Here is a 17856-nt window from a genome sequence, read left to right as displayed (position 1 = left end):
ATGCAATTTCCACTATATCTACAGATATATAGAAATAATACGATCTTTTATTTTGATCGTGAAATAATCAAACCTGAAAGAAAAGCAACGCTTAGAATAGAAACTATATTAACTAACTGGACAAACTATTTGTACGTAAAACAGGCCGAAATCGATCTTGTGGTACAACGAACAGGTGGTGCAAGCCTCGTCACATAATACTGTATAGCGTATCGCGCCAAACGCAGTCACGTATTATACAAACAAACAGTCGACGTGACAACTGTGAAACAATTTTATTCGAAACTATTACATTCCGTCACAGAAAGATATTAGTAATATGACGTTCATTGTCACAATGTGCAACTCACATGTGTGTCACAATGTGTGGTTTTAATATTAAGGACGCCAGATCATTTTAGGGAGTAAAGATTTTAAAATTTCGTTGCTAAAATCAAATCATTCTGTTTTGTCGATGATATCGCTGGGTAAAGCAGTTCGAGCTTCACTCTCGACTTTTTTTTTTATTGGCAAAAATTGTCAACGTAGAATTAGGGCTATTTCGTAAAGCCAATAGCATTCATAATATAATGAGAAACATATCGTCATAAATAAGCGATGTCTCGCTCTGCGTTGGAGGATACTGGACTAACAAAAAGATGGGCAAGCCTACCTCACACCAGTGCTCTCAAAAATCATCGTCTTTCCATGTCCAATAGAAGATTCGTGCACAAAGCCCAAAATACGACCGATTGTGCTAACTGAAAGCATCAATATTTGGCCATGATAATTAAGGACAGCTTACGTAGTAGACACTAAAACTAGTGGCTACCACGACCCTGTTGGAAGCCTAAAGCCGTTCGATAGTAATGAACGGGAACCCGACGAGCTATACTAGTTATATTTAGATTAAGACACTTGTGTGAATGTTAGCGAAATCTGTCAGAGAGTGATAAAAAGTCTCCTCTACCGGGTAAATAAAAGTTTTCCTTTGACTTCGTTAGCCAATAAAATATTCTTACAAAAACTGTTTAGGAGGCGTCATTAAGACGACCGCAGGCTTCGGCTTTAACATCCGATTCTTAAAAACAGACCTGCATCATGTCCTAGATAGACATTGTTAGTGATTAACCACTGCTATTGTTATCTCTGTCAAATCCTTTGCTGGGCCTACGAAAAATGCTCGATACGGACAAACGAATACGTATCTATAGACTGCGATCTCAGTGGCAGTAAAAGTAGCAGTTTAAATAAGTTATAAACGTGCAGTCTGAGTGGCATTAATGTAATAGATTGAAAATTTAATAGCCGCGCCGGCCGGATGGGAAACAGAAAATGTCTCATACCTGTATTGAATCGTCACAATCGTTTCTACTGTCTCCGATTGCCGATTATAACTTATTGTTTTATTAATTTTTTGGCTTGGCTATTTTTACTGTATGAGATTGGAATCATCTCTTTCGTATACAGTCAAGCACCCCCCCCCCCCCCCCCACTAAAATGTCTAGCCGGTTATCGCGGCAGGAAGACCGTCGGCATAGTGTAATAGCGTTCATACTAGTCAGCGATTTCCTTCTTCGTTGCTCTGTAAAAGGCACCTTTCTTTAGCATTGACCACCTATAACACTATTGTTCTATAGCACAATGCTTACTTACCACCGCCACTGCCCATCAGTTTTGTACTAGCTTGTTGAAGAAGAAAACTCGTAACGTTAGTTGTTGTTATCGTCGTCGAAGTATTGCTCGCCGCGGTGGCAGCTGCCGAGGCTGTTGGCGAAGCTATTATATTGTTGATGGTTGTGCTTCCAGCCGTGGGCAGACTGTTTAACTGAGGAAATGGGAACGACTGCTGTTGGTATGATTGGCCTTTGTGGCTACTGGAAAAAGTAGCGCCCCCTCGAGGTGATTGGCTCCCACCGCCAGCGTTGTTTGCACCGCCGTTGCGAGTCCCACGAGACGAACGTGATCGTTGCATTCTGCCATGTTGTTGCTGGAACTGGTCTTGTTGTGTAGCATCTGTGCCTGCAGGAGACGTCCCCGACGGTGATATGCCTGAAGAAGTCCCTCCTCGTAACAGCATACTCAGGTCTCCACGTAACAATGGGGGGTGTGGCGAGACCGGCGATCTCTGGGGACTCACCGGCTGAAATAGTGACAACAACAGCGATACACGATACGAAAGATTAAGGTTCTACACTGCATAAGAATGAAACGTATAAGTTGAAAGATACAATCTGTTATAGTAACACAGTTGTAGTGGCTTAGAAAAACCAGAGTCCGGTTGAATAGCTGACGACATCTGCTTTAGGCCTCACACTCACATGAGGGCACAGGTAATACAAAATGACACAATTAAATAGAAATAAGTAGTTTAACTTGGCATTTGAGCAATTTAGTATGTGAGCATTATGTAAAACATTTCAAAGCAAACAAACAAAGCTAAAATGTTCAGTTGTGTGTTCTATTCATACATAATAATCAGGTAAGCACCCCAAGAGCCTAGGGACAGCGAGACGTAATGCAAACAGGTGACATACGAAATATACGTATAGAATATTTCGAATGCAAAAGTTACCTTGAGCGAGTAGTTTACATATGACAGTGTTTCCCCAACGAAAGTAACGTGCCCAAGGCTTAAATGCGCCAGCGCAATAAAGACCAGAGTGCAGACGGACGTACACACATTCGAGACCGATAGGCATATGCTGGTCCAAAAGTCGAGCCCTGAACACCAAGTCTATGAGGTTGCCTTGCGGTTCACACAATACCCGTCAGGCGTCCTACACAACGCTACAGTGGTAGCGATAAACTGACCCATCTGGGATGTTATGTAAAGCCATTAGTCCTGGCTAAAGCTTCCAAGCTCCTGGACTGTTCTGTGTATCTGCGACACTCGGTCCTAAGTTCATCACATTTTATACAATGTATATAGACATTCACCTAAGATCACGCGCAAACGTCAAAAACACACTTTTACATTTCCAGCTACTTATTATGATTCTATGTTCGCAATGCTTTCAGTTTATTAGCGCAGACTACGGTTCCTGGCGGAAAATACCAGAATGCTGGCCAGGTCAGAAGACACCTGGAGGCAAGGGTTTGACATAGGAAAGGGTGTTGTCTGGTACACTACTGGACATATTTATACTGTAGTTTCGGTAACCTAAACATTTTATATACTATTCATATATGTATCGATACAAAATATATAGCAGTTAGACAAGATGGATGTTCTTCAGAAAAGGAATTTTTTTAATTGTCATGAAGCTACGGTTGCGGTGAGAAGCAACATGATCACCATGTCAGGCGTAATGCAGCAAGGCCTTAGCCGGAGGAAGTTCTTGCAGGGTAGAATTTCGTATCGCGGGATCTGGTGAAGCCCCCACACCGAGTAACAGCTTCCTTTTGTATCAATTAACCAACTAGCACAATTAATACGTTCAAGGCTTAAAGCTGTCGTCATATTCCTTATTAATTTCTCTTAAAACACATTACTTTTTTACGTTATTATTCCTAGGGATCGGTTAAGTGGGTGGAAGTTATCTGTCTTTCACAAAGGTGTCTGATGTGTGCGCCATTTACTTTTAATTTACATTGAGCAGCGGCGGGTTCATGCTGACCTGGCACTGTGACATGACTAGAAAAACAATACTAGAGTCTAATGTCATGTTGCTTAGTAAAAAACGGGAGAGTTTTTCTAACGATATCGTCGCTTGTCCGAAAACAATCTAGCTCGACAGGAAATAAGGTTCTTTAGATATATCTCGGGTGATATTGGACGGTCTACTTCAAGCTGCGTGAACTCGAGCGCACCTTACCTATTTCCTCATTAGATAACAAGTTTTCAATTAACTTGTGACGTAGATTTTAACTGTGCACGCTATGTACACTTGGATAAACGTTTCATTTTTTGGACGGGAACTGATTCATAGCAGGACATGACGTTGCTCAATGGCTAAAAACTCTATGCGGAATCCGGTGTTTTCGTCAAGTAAAAATCATCTGCATAAGGATAAACTCGGATCATCAGGCTTATTGTGACGGTGTTAAAAAAACAAGGCAAATCAGTTACAATGGACGGTTTCTAGAATTATGTTAAACTATATTCTTCACCCTTGCACGCACTAGGAACTGCTCAGGATAGCCAGATGCATCCGTCTGCGCTAAAAGAGATTATATTGAAAAGGACGCGAAAAGGTTAAACGTAGTCGTCCAAGTAACAAAACCTAGTCTGACGACCATAAACGTATTTCGACCGCTTCACTTCTGTGAAGGTACGCAGTCCAGATGTCACGTCGACGTATGTATCATGAAACTGATAATCAACTTACTGATCCAAATCACTATTTAACAGGAAGATGATTTAACAGTGAAGACTGAAATACGCTATACTGATTTTTTAATTATGCATGACAGATCACGAAGGGTATTATCTGAAGACACCAATCGATCACAATTTTTCGCCATAGAGAGGAAGCGAAATTCTGCTACCACAGCGTTGTTAATATAATTCCCAGTGAGCTCCTAGTATTTGTTTAGGCTTTCACAACGTTTGACGTCAGAATTTGCACATTTTCCGCTAAATACTGTATTTTACATGCAGTGTACTAAGAACTTGCCCATAGTCTCCTCGTATTCGACAAGAGGGTGTCCAAATTGCAATAGCGCGGTGTATTCTTTATTAAGACAAAAGTTATCCTATTAGCCAGCTGCATGGCAACAGGCCATTTAGGTCCGTTCGTACAAGAAAGAACGATCGTAAACATTCAATGCAGAGCAACTGATTATGACCAATATAGTTGGGACTAATATAGCGCTAGGACACCGTGTCCACTGTCTGTGATAATACAAAAATAAGTCAAATATGAAGAAAATAGTCTGCGCTCTCCTGCCATATAATAATGGTGCCATTAAGTTTACCACCGTTTCAAAAGTTGCGTCTGACAGTTGTTCCGTTACTTGGTTAGCCGAGGCAAACAACCGATACAACCTTCGAAAGGCCAAAAATGCTAGATAGGCTCCGTATTATCAGGACCGGGCGAACGCAAAGAAAAAAATCAATCAACGTGGCCTAATCATATTAAACACCTAACCTAACCTAACCTAAAAGTATATAAACGTTCTAATATTTCACCCTGATATGCTTACCTTATAAAAGATGAAAGTAGACAATTGGTTAAAATTGAAACTATGTTAGTGAATGAACAGTTAATAATCAGAGCAATAACTAATTTGGTAGGTACTGCTTTTCAAACGTTCTATATTCGATCTTAGTTAATTGTACTTTTCGTCTTTTGAAGAGTTCGTTGAGCATTTAAAATGAAGAAAAATTGAAAATCGGGTGCTCTAAGCGAGCAGCGACAGATTCAGCCATGTTTGGCATATGAAATTTTTGTAAAGATGAACCCAAATAGATGGCTGGGGTCCGCAACTATAAGCCAAAGCAAGCCTCCGGAATTTCGCCTAGAGCCACAAAATCTTATCTGAAAATGCTGTGACTCGTTTTTGCCTACGATTGTCTAACGACTCAATGATTTGTTTTACATCTGGACTTCAGAGGTACAAGCTGATAAACACTAACTTATCGTCATAGGTCCTTCTAGTAAAAACGTTTCGTGCACATAATCGGGGTTGAGCTTTGTTCGAATTAGCTAACAATTCAGTGATGCCTAGAGCACTTCAGTTTCGTTTGTTTATATCTAGCAGGGGTGCAAAACCTTTGCTCTGTATGATTAAGAATCAAAGCGGTCTATCGTTTCCCCAGTTTCGCTGAGTTTTACGCTGTACTTGATTTTCATCATAATATTGCAATCCTATAATAACTTTAATAGTTTCACTGTCGTTCTATACCGTACCAAGCAAATTTAAAATTCGAAAACGATAATTATACTGTGTATTTGGACAGTGGTGCTTACTCAAATGTGTAGTTTCCAGTAATTTAGCCCTCGGCCAATAAATTGATAGCCGTACGCGTCACTGTATGCGTATCTTGAAGGCAATTTTTAGGCACCTAAAGAATACACAATTGCCTTTTGATCTTAAGATTCTAGCGGGGCACATAACATAACAACTCAAGTCTACAAAGTTTGAAATAAACAGCATCTTTTTAGCTGTTTTTGTTGAGCAGCGAAAGTGACATGTTTACGCCTATATGTAGAAATCTATCGTCTTATCGAAGCTATTGTGTCTCCGTAAGAACCCCCATAAAAATGCATAACCGCATCTTTAAGGGTGCTTGCAAAACTTTTTCATGAAGAATTTTCTACACACATACTCTTTTTTCGTACCGGTATACATATCTTCCGGCCTATTCCCCTGGAGCAGTTGAGGTTATGATAAAAATAAGCATTTAGGTTGCTTATAGTCATTGTGCTTGGGCCAGCAGCCGGTACAATGTTTGGACGCTTATAAAGAGGGCTGGAGGTATGGAAACCATCGGAAATGCTCAATGTATGTCAGGGTTAATGACGACTGATCGAGGGCCGTTGGTAGTGCCGTACACAAAGAACAAATGGAAACTGTATACAACTGTGTATACATAAGGTAGATTAGATGTAAGCAGAAACAACCGAAATGAAAATAAGTAATAATACGTAAATTAAAAATACATATACGTAAACATGTAATAAAACTTAGATATCACAGATTATGCTAGTCAATGGGATATTGATATAGCCAAGAAGAGACGGAAAATCTTAAGGGAACATTTCGAACATCGAGCATACCGTTATGGAGATAAAAAGCAAACACAGTCACAGTAGCACGATAAGAGATCAGAATTAGCTTAGGCAGGGGTGAAGTTTACATCTTGAGGCACGAATTCTGAGCAGCTTTTCTATACATATTTTGGAGCAAGGCGTAAATATTTACCTACTGATGCTTCGTCTTACTTCTGTGCATATTCAGGACGCTTCCGAACGTCATTGTTTAGACCTAGTTATCCTTTGTCATTTTAATTTCTATATGCACCGAAAGACACTGGTCAGTCATAGGTCTATTAGTCCAATGTATACATACATATATACGCTTATGTATGACAGACGCTGCGCGGGAGGCTATCATGTAAGACGGTGGCGTCGACATCATTTCAAACTGTAGCTAGCTTCAGATAATCTGCTATTAAAAAATAACCAAGTAGTTTTTTTACTGGTATTTCGTTATATTGAATATTGATAGCAACGGCGAAAGCCAACTGGCTTGTAAGAAAATGATTTAAGAGAGCAGTAGCCTTTATAGAGAAAGAGTCTATGTGGGAGCACTGCGTGGGTTTTTGGGGTATCCTTTTTTTTGGTTCTGGACCCGTGCCAAAGTGGACTGCGAATTGTGGTCCGACGCTTTCACGTAGTGACGCACGTGACGGATGCTTTTAGTGCTGATCGATAAACGATCGTGTTGGGAACTCGATTACAGCAAATTCCAGGATCGTCCGCACATCCTAATTCAATTCAAATGCGCCTTAACCCTGTCAAGGGGCAACATAAAGTAGATTGCAGTGGTCCGTTACGCCCCTTCTACTTTACGATTAGAAATCTTCTAATAGAAGCCATCCATAGAAGAAAAAAGAACTTGTAGCATTTTAAGAGAAAAGGCCTTGCTTTCACTAGAAAGCGATCTAAATTTGTTCTCTGCTTAGGCAAGGTGTTTCCTTGCTTTGCTTATCCGCCACTTCATCGTTCTTGTAATTCGCCGCATCTCAAGGTTTGCGTGATTAAACGCGATCGTATATTTCGTTTATTTAATTTTATTAAAGGTGCCTCTTCGAGATATTTCCGGTACTGGACACGCTCCGATCAATCCTTTTTCAATTGGCGTAATCTGTTGCGAGTCGACGGTAGCATCAATTGTATTGCGTGTAGCCTTTCTAGGATTAGTCATTAGTCGGCTCCTTAATCCATTTAAATTTCCATTATTGACTTTAGCATAGGCATAGTAGACTAACCGATGAAGTCCCTGTTTAATCTCTGCTCTGTCACAAGTATTGTTGGTTATATCAAGGTTATATATCAGTTTTGGCCCTGCCTGGTTCAAGCAGGTTTTCGACAAAAAAAAACCGTATTACAAATAAGCCTAAATTTAAAGCCAGCTTATTGCTAACTCATATCATACTGATATTTCATTAAAGTATTTTACCCACAGTATCGAACATTTTCAAAGTAATTCGGTATAAAGAAGATTTAATAATTTGTTAAGAGTAAAAAGTTATTAATTCTTCGAAGTTAATGGTAAAGTTTTGTCCTACACAGATTAAGACCGATGTTATTTGGCTGGCGATGCTAAACGTTTATAGGCGAACACCACTGGCAATCGTTTATTGTTGTGCATTGTCCTTCAAACTTATCAATCCTGTTAGGATGATTACCTCTCGTCTAAAAAGCTCTAGCCAGTCTACCCACCGGTAACCACGAAGATCGCGTAGAGTTGAACACTCAAGCTCAGGACTCCAAAATCCTGGCAACAAAGATCTCGCTAATATTGGCTCGTTTTTCTTAAGTAAAAGGCTTATCCGAGCCAGTGGAATACGAGTCACAATGATCCAGGCTAGTATTGTCAGTCCCGTTCTGATGCTCCCATTGTGGACCTCAGCAAAAATCGAATTCCATGTTCTAGATAATAGTTCACTAATTCGGGCAGTTGTTTATTAGCTGTTGGTCGGTCGTTTTTTTTCTGCACAGATCCTGAAGTCTTAGCCAAATTACACAATTGTCCTATTTTTGTGTTTAAAGCTTATGAAAATAAAGGTCATTATGTATGTACGATCTTACAACATCTAAAAACCAATAGCCCTTACAGGAGAAACGTCTCTAGTTAAATGGCCCGCACGGTGGGCGTACCATCGCTAACGCGGTTTTTTTTAGAGACATAGCCGTGACCCACAGTGAATTAGCAGACTGACCTCGGTCAACCCTAATTGGTGCCTCATTGAGACCGTCCCTTTTGATCTCAGAATACGCTATGAACATTCTTTCATATCCAGAAGAGCACAAAGGTGTCTGTTTGAAAAGAAGTAAAGACGGGAAAGCAGCTGCAGATCTTAGTCTGGGCTAGACTTGGGCGCTGAACGTATGATGTCTGCAAACATGTCTTCGATATTCGTTTGTATAACACTGACGAGAATCTCAACTCCGATGAAAATTGTAGAACGATAGGGATGCTATGTGCAGGCTGATAAGCCGCAACGATGCAGGTCAGCCGACCCAGGTAGGACCTAAGAATCGACTCAGTTAGAGCCGTACGTTACCCCTATATTTAGGAAAGCAATCATGGCATGAGATACATTTTAAAGATACTAATCACTTGGTTTGGCTTAACTCTCAAACAAAATTGGGTCTGACATTTGTTAAAGCATAACGATTCATGCGGCTCTAAATAATCCGCGTGTGGGTAAGGTCTTGTTCTCATAACTGCAACGGAAGTAGGTCTATACAAACTGTTTCGTAGGAAGACATTTTCTATTAGCGTTTTTTTTTATAAGTGTGCCAATTATTTCAAATCGTGTTTGTTTGTTTGTTTGTTATGGCCATTCAGATTACTATTTCCTATCATTACTTCGAGTCTCCGGCACCTTCTCTTTTTTATCTAACATTTCGCTGAGGCTATGAGTGATGATGATAGATCACATTTCTTTGGTATTCTTTTTTATCTGATCAATTCAATAAAAGCTTGGACGAAATGATTTACACTCGAGTTAATTTTCATAATAATACGCATGACATAGCTCTTTTGCAGCAAAACACAAAGGCTTCCTTCAGGCCCAGATGTCCGTCGGCTCGCTATAAAAGGAAAGACCAAGAAAATATTAAGCATTTCCGTGATTAACTTTAATGAAATTTGAAGCAATTTTGCTGGGCCTGAGTCTCCAAGCTTTCGGGTAAGAGCTGACTGAACTCACATCGGCAAAATTGGTTGAGATCTTTGCTGCGGAGTGATTGTTAATGAATACTCTGCGAATTGTACAGGAGATTACATTTGTATGAGCTTCCTGGAAAATTAGCCTCACCACCAGAACGTTTTCTATCTGGGGTCTATAAACAGTGGCGAAGCCGAAAAATTGAGTTGTCGTTTTTTCTTCATGACCATTTCTGTTAAGATTATGCGGGATTCTTTTCACCTTTATAATATCGCCACTTATTTGCCAAACATTTTTTCAACACTCTATGTTATGTCAAACGACTTTACTGTTTCAACAGGCCACAATCGCTGACCCTTGATGACTAGAAATTTTTCAACGTAGGCACTAAAAGTAGGAGAATCTGAGACAAAGTGACGATGACATTTCTCTAAGGGGACATTCTTCTGTCCCTCTATAGATTGTTGTACTGCGATCAGCTATATGAACACAGATCTTGAGCGGAGAGTGCCGGAAAAAGTCAACCGAGCAGGAAGTCGATCGTGAAGAGGACAAAGGAAGGACGACAATCGTCGTTTAGCTGCATTACCTTCAATGATTGTTACGGTATGTTGATACGACACGCTTGTTGTTACTTCTAACGCTTCCTCACTGTCCTAGTTACGTGGTCTCTCTCCTTTTGCCTTTGGGTGGTCGTGCTACTAACGGTGATGGTGGTAAAGCGTTTAATGATAGCGGCAATTTGTACTATAAAAGCTCTTGTACTGGAAAATTCTCGATCAAGGCTGACTTAATGCCAGGCGACCATTTTGAATTCAGTCCTTTCCGTGGAGGCAACTTGATCAAGAATGGCGTAAGGAAAACAAAACTCAAGGTAACCACATCCGTATTATACAGCCACCTGGAACAACTTGTTCGCGTATCTGGCTCGCCCTTAAAAGTCGTGCGCTAACCGAATTAAGACACCCCATATTGTGTCAAATGCTCAACTGAAAATAAACAATATAAGGCTTCGTATGGATTAAAATATTCCCATACGCACACGCGCATGCAGACAGCAGAAACATTCATCAGAAGCAAACAGCTTCTCATTCAAACTATAAACTCCCTTTGCACTAGAGCATTATTTAACCAGTGATTGTCCACAAACTATGGTTTTGTGTGTTACGACATGTAGGAATTCTCTTCTTATTAGATATATATATATATATATATACTATTATAAAACCAAAGAAAGACATATTCGTATTATGAAAGTGAATGAACTTAATAAATGCTGGTAGCTCTCGATTCTGTCTTTTGACATGCGGAACGAACATATAGCTTAACGTTTTTTTTTTTGTTACGGTAGTAGATATTCCTACGATAACAAATGTAGCATTAAGCATTCATTACTTAATTTCTTATATTTCAATCATGCCATTTCTCATTTATAATATATTATAATAATTTAATGGAAACGCAAAATGACCTTCTTACAGGGCAGCTTAATGGAGTTCGCGTGGAGCATTGCCTATTGTGATGATTCGCTAATCTCGCAGGGGAATTAGTTGGGTCGACGATTGTTGCGAGTCTTGGCCAAACCTTAAAGAACACACACTTAACAGCGAATCTATGCATGAGGTAAGTCTGTGGGATATATTTTATGAGGAGACTGTTTAGAAAATTGGTGTGCTGGTAGCCGGATAGACGAAGCCAGAAGTTTGCTATAATTAACGAAAAAATGTCATAATAATATTGTACTAATAATAATATGTACGGTATATTTTACAGTAGTTTTACGCTACTACGACTAATTACAAACGTAGTCTTCAATGCTTACGCAGTGGAAATACACTAACAATTTATCCGTCAGGTATATTATCTCCGTCTAAAAGGAACCGTCCATGATGTAGATTTAGCATACTACATTTTAACTCTTTGTGGGACAGAGTGAATTTTTAGCAAGATAGATTATCAGCTTTCTTTGAATAAGGTGCAATCATTAGGTGTTGCCTTTAGGATTACGCCTTGATAAAAAGCCTTTGCATCGGCTTCAATTTTCAAAGTGAGATCTATTTGCTTTTCGAAATCTAGGAATCCTGCTTCAAACACTCGCGCGTGACCTCTGTAAACTGTAAAATATGAGACGTAGTTAGATGATGTAAAGTCGTATGTCGAGTGCTAAAGCTCATAAGAATTATTTAGCAGGCCTCAGCTGGGCTGAACGGAGTCGAACGCAATAACGTCTTCCTGAATGTGCAATAGTACCCATCGTGTTTGGTAGTACTGGGTGTTATCTCAAGGAACAAAAGAGCATCGAAGTGGGTGTATGTAGAGAAATGTTGGTCGTCACTTAAAATATCAATACGCGTCAAGTTGTGCTTAGTACATGATAATATGTTAACGACGTCTCGATCTATGAATCTATCCAACGTGTAATATAGCACGTATGACTTGCGATAACATGCAGAATTTACTTACGAAATCATTACACCGTAGTTAGTGCACTTGCAATGGCTGTTGTGGTTGTCGTAGACAATGTTTTTTATCCGGCACATGTTTCGCATCAAATCATATCGCTCGATTTTTGAGAGGAAAAAAACGTTCTTTTTTGTATTATAGTGTAATTACTATATTGTAATTCGACATACAGGTATGCTGAAGCTTTATGGTAATTCAGACTCTGTATCGCAAGTCGCTCGGTCCTTCGCTTCGGTGAAAACGTCTCGAAACGGGAATCTGCGGCGTTTTGTATCAGCATCTCACGTCTTCGGGGACCAGCTTTTATAGATTCGTCTTCGGCAAGTTGATGATATAAACTTACATGGAACTATCTATCGTGCAACGTTCATCGCAAAGGGTTCGGAGTGCGTCGTATTCGTTGGGCGTGCCAGATACAAATCTGTATGTTGCTGAATAGCCATCGCACTGGTGCCGGGTCCCTTAGATTGTAGCTAAATAGATTACAATTAGCGGCGTAAAACTGTCCGGAACACACTGGAATCTTTGCGTTGATTAGATAAGTCTAGAGGCCATAAATAGGCTTATTCTTCTTTATTAATCTTACTCGAAAATATGTACATGCGGATAACTTAATACTGGATAAAGTTATTAATTACATTAGGCAAATTGCGGGTTAGAATTTTTTTCAAACGATAATATGGTCAATAATAATAGAGAGACATCGTTGCGATTAACTAACAACGTTAGCAAATGATTGCTCCTTTGTGTGTACTTGCATAGTTTGTATAGAAAGCCGATGAAAGTTCATGTGAAGTTACTGCCGGAAGCATTGTCGTTTGAAAAGGTTGATCACAGCAGTTGGCCATTGCATTGCACAAACACTAACTCTAGAAAATCATAGTGTAGAAAATATAATGATATTTATTACTCGCAGTGTTGTATCTGCCAATGCCAAATATAAAGTAAGCAGACGCTGGCACGATTTCGTCGACGTTTTCTTTCTTTTTCAACGTTTTACAGACCGTAAACTCGCAACGCTTTTACTGCTGACCCATCAGAGATCGTTTGAAAGAGCGGGAATGCTTACTGACGATTAGCAGACTACGAAGAGGGCATCGGCTACGAATAGTCAGACTGCTTCTGTTCGGTTAAAACACCTGTCTAATAAAGGCCGACACGACAAACCCGGTGTCATACGGGGGGTGGCATATAAGCGCAGATTATAGTGACTGGAACAGCCGTTGCTCGCATCTATGTGAAGAAAAATCAACAAAACGAGGGCCTCTTCCTATCCATAGGTTTTGAAAATAGATAAACTCTGCTTATCTACGAATCGTATTTGTTAAAATGTTATTACGTGTTTATCAATTACTGACATTTTTATCGTTAAAATGGTGGTCTCAGACCTCATAAAGGAAAAATAGGAAGAGTTAGCGTTATCATTGCAACGAGGAAAAGTGACAGCGTAATCGTCAATCACCTCTCACTTAAACATGTATAATGTTCGGTATATTGACTGTTCATAACCGTTATAGCAAGCGATGTACCGGAAACTCCAGCGTCCCAGTTTAACGGTATCGTGAAAAAGGTTACGGTCCTTCACAGCTTGTTAAGGCGGGTTTCAAAATAATTTGCCGTTAAACTGCTTCTTACAGTTTGCTCTATTCCATTCCAATACCTCTAAGACAAAGTGTTTTATTCTGCTTCGACTGTTTTCCGCCGTGTTCATCAAAATCCAATCTCGCTTTATCGAAGATCTCAGCCCGAACAGAAAGAATCCTTTCCCAAACTCACCAAGCGAGCGCCCGTCACCTCTAAACTCATTTACGCCCACGAGCACTTTCATAGCACTCTCTATTTGAACTGCATTACAACAGCTGGAAAGAGAACTCTTGGCCGGAGGGCCTGAAGGCACTTCCGAATCACGTTGCTACGACAACAACAATCATCATCATCAAAGTTGATGAAGTTATCCAATATTGAAGATTCTGCCCGCGTAGTCCCGCAGAGTAGCCCTGTGGAGGACCCTGTTTGGGAAGGAACTACGACAGAGTCGACAATACCCATGTCCTTGCTGAGATGCCATGAGATGTCAAGACAAGAACGTAGCTGTAAGGGCTGTTTTTCGCTAAGAGAAATGCGCAAGTACGTAAGTACGTGCATACATAGACATTAATCACATCGCCGACGCAGGACAGCCACATCAATAGCAGGCCACTCAAACTGTGATACCTGTCACTCGTCTGTCGACACATCGACCTGATGTATAGAGAGATCGAGGCGTTACAGGCACGATAGTCTTGCAGCAGCGTTATGCCCGTGTTGTACAGCGGTGTCACGGCTTAACTCATTCAATAATGCACACTTTTAGGAGGTTAAGTATGAATTAGGCAACTGGATAGATACCTAATATAGTGCTATTAAGTTATCAGTTGATCGGGCTAGCATCCGACGTAGCTGGTAGTCATTCTAGTTGCAATTAAATAATACGAAAAGTTTTCTTTATTTATAGGACACCGAATCCCAGTGCTACCCATTAGCGTTTCGATAAGAATCACACGAAAAAATATTGTATTTTTGCTAAAAATTACATTATGGACACTGTCGTAACTTACAATTGACAGTAGGTACTGATCGGCATGTATTTCATAACGGTGTATATCGGAATAGCAGTGAAGGGCATCGCATTCATATTAGTTTATATCAATCATTTGTATTTCCTTTACGAACAGCAATGATTAGGCCCCTTTGATTGGTATACGTTCGTTATTAGCATATTAAAGGACTATCATAAACAACAGGAATGGGAGCCATTCGACTCTTCTGTACTTTGTTTCGCTATCTTCGAAAATCGCTCACAATTAAATGCTCGAAAAATGTCAACAAATTTGCAAAGGACTGCACGATTGCTAAATGGCTAAATGCTACAAGCGGAAAGGCGCCAAAGGTAGGGTTTGTCGCTGGCGGCGCAAAACTTGCTTCAAACGTTCGCTAACTTTTCCTTGTAAGCCTGTTTGCAAATTGCACTGCTTTTCCCGATCGAATATATGTACTTGAATGTCGACTGCTGAACTTTAAGTTAGCCCGTATCCAAGTTGAACTTCGGCTGGGTCCGAGCAGCTGAATTGCCGTTTTCGAAGTAACGCCACGTCAGTCCGAACTATAATTTTCCCTCTCATAATGGAGGTTATGTTCAGGTTGTGTTCCTTAAGCGCACGAAAGGTATACCGATATTTGTCTAGCATTATTTCAGTTAACCAGAGCATTGCTTATCATCAAATTGTCTAGAGTATTCATAGAACAACCGTTTTACGAGTCTGGAACTGTGGACTTGATTCCTAGTCACACAAGCGCATGTATTGCGTGATTGGTCGAACTAATAGGTACAATTTGGTACATTCTTAGCTTTTTTTTATGTCAACGATGCCAAACTATTCAATAGCATATATATGTATACATATACATCATTTTTGATAAATATTATTATTTTCCTTGTCGCAATTTCTGGAAAATCATTTGCTAGTTATCACGGGAACTTTACCATAGTCGCTTGGACATGATCACTGGGTCGAGTTCGCGAATACTTTTTGAAAAGGCGTTGCATACCGCCTCAGTCGGCTCTTTGCAGACCATCCTTAGGAGTCTCTCCTGGCACGTTAGCCTATCGTGGACTTTGGTGACAGATAGGTCGCGCGAGATACTCATTTCCTTCTGTATTCCAAAAGTCAGGACTCGTCGTGACGTACAAGGAACAGGTGCAGTTTTATGGCCAACATCCATGAATCTTTCAATTTTCCCCTCAACGATCTCAAGTACGACTTATATAATTTTATTCAAAATGTTTGATTTTACTCAAAATATTAAGATAGCATCATAAGTATAAGATACTGCGCGGTATACTTCATATGGTATGAAATGCACATAGACGGTGAATATAGAAAAAGCCACTTAGCCAAAACTTAGCAAGCCCCTAGCTCTATTTCTTCCCAATAATATTCCAGCAGATAACCCACGAGATGGGGCCAAACCTGAGATCCGATTGTTTCGTCACATCCTATAGCCAAAAGCTTTCTATGATAGCACTTGTAGCATGGACATTATTTGATTAAAGGCTCTGACGAAGTTGAACATTGCCCCTACATAAAGTTTGCCACCCTAACCTACGTTTAGAACTTCGCCACGATTGACTTATGGTCAAATCGGTAAATCGGACATGACGAAACGCTTTTATCTCTAACTTTTTACCACTATTTTCAATACCTTGGGGAGATATTGAACCTATGTAATAGCACAGAGTCTCTCGTACATAGCAATGTTACTTTAATTTGTTTAGAAGATAGCCTATTTTCATGGTATAACAGAGGATGTGGGAAATAGTATTCGCTAAAGTATAAATATACTTTAGCACTTGAGTACTTGAGAAGTTGGCTGGGTGCTTTCCTATTAGCTTATTAGCTACTTCGGTACATTTGATGTCCGTGCTAATCTTGGTGGCGTCTCCAGCGCCAAAAAAGAAGTGAAATTCAAATTGTCAAATAACAGTAGAGAGAGAGTGGATATGCTTGCGTTCAGCTTGTGTAACTACCCTCTAAACACCATTGTTCGAGAAACACCAGTGAAATATATCAAATCCCCTTCAAAAGGCTTTAATTTTACTTGTCCTTTCACAAATTTCAATGAACAGTTGCTACATGCTGAATGGATTTATTTTAAACTAACTGAATTTCTTTGTGTACGAAAGAATTTATACCGTGACTCAATGCTCGAGGGAAAGCTTTCACGGTTGCGAGAGTATGGGGGTGTACTAGATAGCCCCCGCTGATCCTCGTTGATATATTTGCAAAGTCGTTCAAGAGAAAAATCGAGTTTTTTTCTTGTTTATGGTGGTAACAGACGTCTTCTATAGTGCGAAAGTAGATCTAATGCAGTGTCAGTATCTTCAGCTTTTATCACCCTGAACTAGCTGATTCTCGTGAGTGATCTTCGAAAGGGGGTGGTTGTTTTTGTCTAATTTTCTTGGCAACGTCATGAGATGGCGCTTGCGGGTCTGAAAATTTGAGAAAACTTTGATAGTTATTTGAAAGCACAGAAATTGTTCCAACAAATGATTGAACAAACCAAAAAAACAAGTTTATCAGTCCCGTATGGTCCAACCAGATCTCTGATGTAGGTCGAATAATTTAATCAATCTTATGCCTTTATCTTCTAGACTTGAAAACTAGCCTGATGGTGTACTGTATTTGTCTTTTAAACCGAAGTACACATAACCGGGCGTAGACATACATCGTTTCGTGCCCGCAGCCCCTAGTCTGAAGTATCTTCCCAGGCTGTAAAAAGAACAGGTACTCTTCAGTACAACGCCTTTCCTTAAGACCTAATTTAAATGCACGAAGAGGTTTTTCTGTTGGCAGGAGGCTCGGTAATTAAGGTATGAGTATGCCGCCGATATACATTTCTCTACAATCCCTAGGTAATGCCCATTGGGGCATCAATATAGAATTAGATGAGATGATTGTATAGAGTTTACTCTCTGTATACTTTTTTTTTAACGAGCCACTTCTCAAAATAGGGCATAGAAGTTGCTC

At 40.0% G+C, this 17856-nt stretch overlaps 1 protein-coding gene and 1 long non-coding RNA gene across 6 annotated transcripts in view; one reads left to right on the top strand and one right to left on the bottom strand.

Moving 5' to 3' along the window:
• LOC111267474 (uncharacterized) overlaps nucleotides 1-14149 on the top strand; it is an 18671-nt gene extending 4522 nt beyond the window's left edge. Inside the window, exons 2-5 of one of the 3 annotated variants that reach the window (XR_002684640.2) lie at nucleotides 10287-10432; nucleotides 11308-11449; nucleotides 12462-12712; nucleotides 13292-14149. This is a non-coding gene — a long non-coding RNA (uncharacterized LOC111267474). Of the gene's footprint in view, nucleotides 1-10225; nucleotides 10433-10607; nucleotides 10701-11307; nucleotides 11450-12461; nucleotides 12713-13291 lie in introns of those variants that run through there. The other 2 variants (XR_002684639.2, XR_015313826.1) reach the window with 2 other exon arrangements.
• LOC111267471 (uncharacterized) overlaps nucleotides 1-17856 on the bottom strand; it is a 71331-nt gene that overhangs the window by 30484 nt on the left and 22991 nt on the right. For all 3 annotated transcript variants that reach the window (XM_022845743.2, XM_022845742.2, XM_086971337.1), the window contains exon 3: nucleotides 1636-2122. In XM_022845743.2, the coding sequence (XP_022701478.1) occupies nucleotides 1636-2122 (487 nt within the window). The remainder of the gene's footprint in view (nucleotides 1-1635; nucleotides 2123-17856) is intronic.

The sequence above is a fragment of the Varroa jacobsoni genome, unplaced genomic scaffold (genome assembly GCF_002532875.2).
Source record: "Varroa jacobsoni isolate VJ856 unplaced genomic scaffold, vjacob_1.0 scaffold_1192, whole genome shotgun sequence".
NCBI lineage: Eukaryota > Metazoa > Arthropoda > Arachnida > Mesostigmata > Varroidae > Varroa > Varroa jacobsoni.
Note: the sequence above shows the minus strand (reverse complement) of the source record. Positions and strands in the feature narration are given on the sequence as shown.